The 5,392-nt window shown below is 25.1% G+C and overlaps 1 protein-coding gene across 1 annotated transcript; it reads right to left on the bottom strand.

Annotated features, from left to right (window-relative positions):
* Nucleotides 1-2,428: 2,428 nt before the first annotated feature.
* LOC113847536 (photosystem II 22 kDa protein, chloroplastic-like) lies at nt 2,429-4,908 on the bottom strand. Its single transcript, XM_027476704.1, has 4 exons — nt 4,607-4,908; nt 4,403-4,522; nt 2,955-3,198; nt 2,429-2,763 (listed from the first exon to the last, which is right to left on the bottom strand). Exons 1-4 carry the CDS (start codon nt 4,826-4,828, stop codon nt 2,516-2,518), a joined length of 834 nt encoding a protein of 277 aa, XP_027332505.1. The 5' UTR covers nt 4,829-4,908; the 3' UTR covers nt 2,429-2,515.
* Between the last annotated feature and the right edge of the window lie 484 nt (nt 4,909-5,392).

Genomic DNA, 5,392 nt, shown 5'->3' with positions numbered 1-5,392 from the left:
TATATTATAATTTATTTTTTCCTTTATTTGCATTCGGCCTGGGAAACGAAGATCCTATTCCTAGGTGTTAGGTTAACCGATTCAATCTTATGCTTATCGGTTTTGTTTTATTTGGATTTTCATATATATAATCTAACCAGTAGATTATATACCTTTAGTTACTTGTTACGTTTTCATTTTTTAAAAATCACAATAACTAACATACAATAAAACATTTTATAAAAATTAAATATAAAAACTTAATTCATATAGAGTGATTGATATAGAAATTATTAATTTGATAAATAAATAAATAAAATCATAAATATAATCAATAAAATGCTATAATAATTTATTATAATTAAAAAATGCTAAGTATATATAGATAATTATTTTATATATAAATATTTAATTGATAAAAAAACACTATAAAGGTTATTTAATAGAATTTCGAGTTGACGTAGTAAAAATTATTTATTTATATCATGATAAAAAAACTAAAAATTTAATTATATAATAAAGATAATACTTTAAAATTTTAAAATATAAAATAATTTCATATTAAAAATATATTATCACTAATATTTCTTTTAAATAGAGCATAAAAGGTAAAATTATATAATTAAATAAATTTTTTAATTAATCTAGATCAAGTGTATTATGAAAATAAAATTCATTTATGATATATAATTTTTTTAACTAAATTTGATAGTGTATTTTTAAAAAAATATAATTAGCTAATATATATATATATATATATATATATATATATATATATATATATATAGTTCTTTTAATTAACACATTTACAAATTGGCTTGTATATTTAAAAAGTTATATTTTAATTATATGGATATTTTGTTATACTTTAGTTTACTTTATTAGTTAAAAGTATTATAACATCAAAGATTGAAAAATAACAAAATGCTAACTAAAATATAAATTATTAAGTACAAAGACTAATTTGTAAATATATTAGTTATAAAAATTAAATATATAATTTATTTTATTTTATTAAAAAATAGTATAGCTTCTTTTATTTTATTAATTTTTTTGATGTCTGCTTTAAACTAACTTAAACAACTAAACGGAAAAAAATTATAATTTTTATATAAAAGATAATATAATCTTAATAAAGTTTCTATTTCTGATTATTTAGAATTAAATTTAAAATTTTATTTGTGTTCGTTAAAGGAAAAAAAATCTACTTGCTTTAAAAATAAATCTTAAATAAGTATTTCATTTAATAAATTTTTTGAGACTGAATTAACTGTTGACATTTATTTATTAGATTTTAAATAATTAGATCATCCATAAACATATAATTTTATTATTGATATTTATTATATTACATTAAAATAAAATTATTTAATAAAATATCAAAATAAAATTTTAAATTATATAATTTTTTTAATTTAGACCATAAATTAAAAAATTTACTGAAATGTAAATTTATGATTACATATTAAATTAGAATAATTACATGTTAACGATTTATGTGTTTAAATATTAATAATTAAATTGATAAAATTTAATATCTAAACAAATTATTAAACATAGTAAATTATTCCAGACTTATAAAATAAGTGGATTTCTTCCTCTTATTAAATAACATAAATTTTACAAAATTGTTTATAATAAGATATCCATTTATTTTAAGTTAATAATATAAACATATAATGTTTTAATTATACAATTATTTAATGATAATACTAGTTGATTAGATTATTAGATGTACGTTCTAAATTGAGTTCATTAACTTAATTGCACGTAAATAAACATATTAAAACTGCTAATTTAGGTCACTCGATTTGATTTACATTAACAGGCTAATGAATTACGTAGGCACGGTATTTTATCACATTAAAACGATAATAACTAAAGCTCGACACTTTATAATTAATAAAATTAGGTAGACAAGCCATTTTATGACATTTTAAAAAAATTAATGTTAATATGTACTGAAGATAAAAAAATTATAATAACAATATGTTTTTAAGTACGTTAAAATTTCAAATATCAAATATTTATTTAATAAATTTAAAATAAAAATATTATCAAATTAGTTTATCGAATAACATTAAAATAAATAATGTAACTAATCCATAATATTCAAAATAAATAATAGCAAAAAATTTAAAATAAATATTTTAACTAGTCTCTTAATTTTTAAAAAATTTTGGGATAAAGTTTTGCATCAACTACAACAACCTTCTCTTATCATCATCATTCTCATTATTTGAAAAAAAAAAAAAAAAAGAACTTTTAAGATGATAATTCAAGTTTTACTCTCAAAATTATATGAACATATCACTTTCCAATATAAGTTTTAAAAAGGTATAATTTTAATATGTATTAAAAGATAAAATATTTATCTAACAAATTATTTCATTCAACAAAATCAAATTAAATACTCGAAATAATTCTAAATATTTAAAACAAATATTCTAACTAGTCTCTCAATTATTTAATTTTTCTCTATAAAGCTTTATATCTCGGAATGAAGTATTCTTAATTACAACAAAGATGTTAATGTCTACACTTCCTCGCCCTCGTCTGTAACAAAATGACCAGTTCCAGGATTCAAAGCAGCAAAGAAGAAAAACACAATGCTGAACAACACTAGTGGTTCTATTTCGTTTATGGGCACCCCAGTCTCAATGTTGAGCTGAGCTAGAGCTCCTTTTCCAGTTATAATTTCGCCAATTAAGGAGAAAGCAAAACCCATTTGAGCCAACCTTCCAACAAAGAGCTCGTTCGCTTTGGTAAACCCAAATAAAGGACCTGATACACACAAAATAAACCATACCACAATACTCATCAAATTATAGTAAAATTAAAAATAAGTGGTTAAACCTGTTCTTATTATTATAATCTTTGTCTAATGAAAATTAGTCTATTTATACTAATGGTATGATACATTCATAATATACATCAATTTTATGCGGTATTAGAGCAGTGTGAAAGTTGGCTACCTCCTTCCCTGAGACCCAAAGCAGCTCTGAATCCTTTGCCTGGAGGAATGAATGGCTTATCCAATGGAGTGGGAGGGTCATCAACAAATTGACCACGGTCACCAAGTGCTCCAATGGCTCCTAATAATGTGAAAATGATGAAGAAAAGAAGAAGAGGCTCTGCTTCATAAATTGGAATTCCAGTTTCCAGATTAAGTTGTGCTAATATTCCTTTCCCAGTAATTGCTTCACCCAACAATGATGCCTGCAAGTGCATTGTAATGTTTCGATTTTGGAAATGGAATATAATAAAGTGGGGTGATTTATTATTATTATTATTTGAATTATTTAAAATGAGATGGAATGAAATATAATACGATGGAACCCATTCAATTTCATTTTATTCAATACCTTCGTTTCTATGTACTCTATCTAATTTGGGGGCATGATGTGGTTCAAGTCTTTTTTATTCCATTTCACTTGAAGGATATTCAAACAAAAAAGAGTAACTTTATTTTACAATTTTTATTTTATTCTATTTTTCACGTCATTAAATATTCGAACAAAAGCTTTGTAATTCTGGCACTTAGAAAAACAAACCTTAAATCAATTTAAAAATAGACAAAACTTATGTGTAATTTTTTGATGTATTTTTAGTGTTGTTTTTAATCAAAATTAAAATTTTATTTAATAAACTTTGATGATCTTAAACTTTTACCTAACAATGTGTTTGTATGAGGGGTAAATTAGAGAGGAAAGAAGTAGATGAAAAATAAAATAAAAAAGCTATATTATTTGGATGGATTGAAATAAAAAAAAATTCCACTTAATTTAGATTAATAGGAAAAAATAAAAAATTAGGTTGTATTTAAAATATATTTATAATAATAATAAATTAATTTAACGAAAAGTTAAATTTTTACCTTTTTATAGAATTTTTCTTAATAAAAATTTATTTTTTATTACTTATTTTATTATATAAAATTATTAAAACAAAAAAATAAGATGAAATTTTAAGAAGAGAAACACTTTTCCCCCTCCCCTCAATTTGGGGGAGCGGCGAGTTATTTTATGAGTCCCACCTGATTTTTTTTTTCTCACTTTTTATATCAATCTAAAGCAAAAGAGATTTCTAATATTCACTCTATTTTTCTTCTTATTTTCTTTCTTCTAAATTACACCAATTCAAATAAAGTGTAATTAAAACTTTAATTTTAATTAAAAAATAGTATCTAAAGTACTAAACATATAAACCATATCCTTGTTGAAATGAATGTTAAAAGAGGCTGTGTACTAGGATGTTCATACTCGAACATGAAGACAACTAATCAATCTAAGATGTAATTTTATTTTGTACAAACATAACATGATTGTGTGTGTGTGGATGAAACAATTGAAATGTTGAAAATAAGAAAAGATCACGTGACAGTGACGTTGAGACAGAGCCAAGAAAGGAAATTTCAACTCACAGCAAAACCGAGCATGGCAACACGACCCACAAAGAGCTCGTTCTGCTTAGTAAAGCCAAACCCTCCAGAAGTGCCAAAAATCCCATCTTCAACCTTTGACTTTGGCTTGGACTTCACAACCTGAATAGATCACGTGTCACCAAATTAAGAGTCCTGACAAAAATAAATAAACAGAAATTCTATTTAAAAAACATTGAAAATCACCTTGCTGGTGGGAGAGGCCTTGGTCTTTGTTTTGTAGATGGCTATTGTTGTGAATGTACTTGATGAAGAAGGAAAAGAAAAAGTTGAAGGAAGTGGGTTGAAAAAGTGACGAGAGAACTTAGGCCTTAATCTTTGACTTCGTAGTTGGAGCAAAGAGTTCCCCTTCAGATCCATGGAATTGCTAGCTGGGACACTAGACATGAGTACCATGGTTTGAGCCATTGCTTCAGTATAGTGATAATCTAGCTAATCTGTTAGCTCCTTTATTATGTGCTTAATTATATATCTGTTGTGTGTGACTTAAACCCCAATGTAGAAGGAAGAGTTAGCTAATAATACATGGTAGAGTGGCACTACCATCGTTAATAGGATGTGGATGTGGTGTAAAGATGATGATAGGAAACTAGAGTGCCCACGTCTCCTCCATCATATGTGGTTAATTATTATGGTGAAAATTTATTTTTGATCAATGAACATAATTTCTGGGGCTTTTCTTTGCCAATGGCTAATAGACTCACTCAATTGGTTTTCTTTGTTTTTCTACCCTGTTGGCCTCAATAAAATGTCAAGCTGGAATTGTGTTTTTTGCATGCGTTGGTGCAAAAAGAGTGTGGGTAGCTTATGACAAGGGACACGTGTTGGGTTGTCTGGATCAATTGGTCATGTCTCATTCAGTTCATAATCTAAATTCAGAAGATGCCACCCAGTTGTTGGGGTGATCTGGACAAGGATATCTGAACGTGACAAATCCTGATTTCACACATCCTCCAAGTACAGTGCTAATGG

Source organism: Abrus precatorius, unplaced genomic scaffold, assembly GCF_003935025.1.
Source record: "Abrus precatorius isolate BTA unplaced genomic scaffold, Abrus_2018 Scaffold8, whole genome shotgun sequence".
Lineage (NCBI taxonomy): Eukaryota > Viridiplantae > Streptophyta > Magnoliopsida > Fabales > Fabaceae > Abrus > Abrus precatorius.
This window is presented reverse-complemented; position numbering and strand designations above follow the sequence as displayed.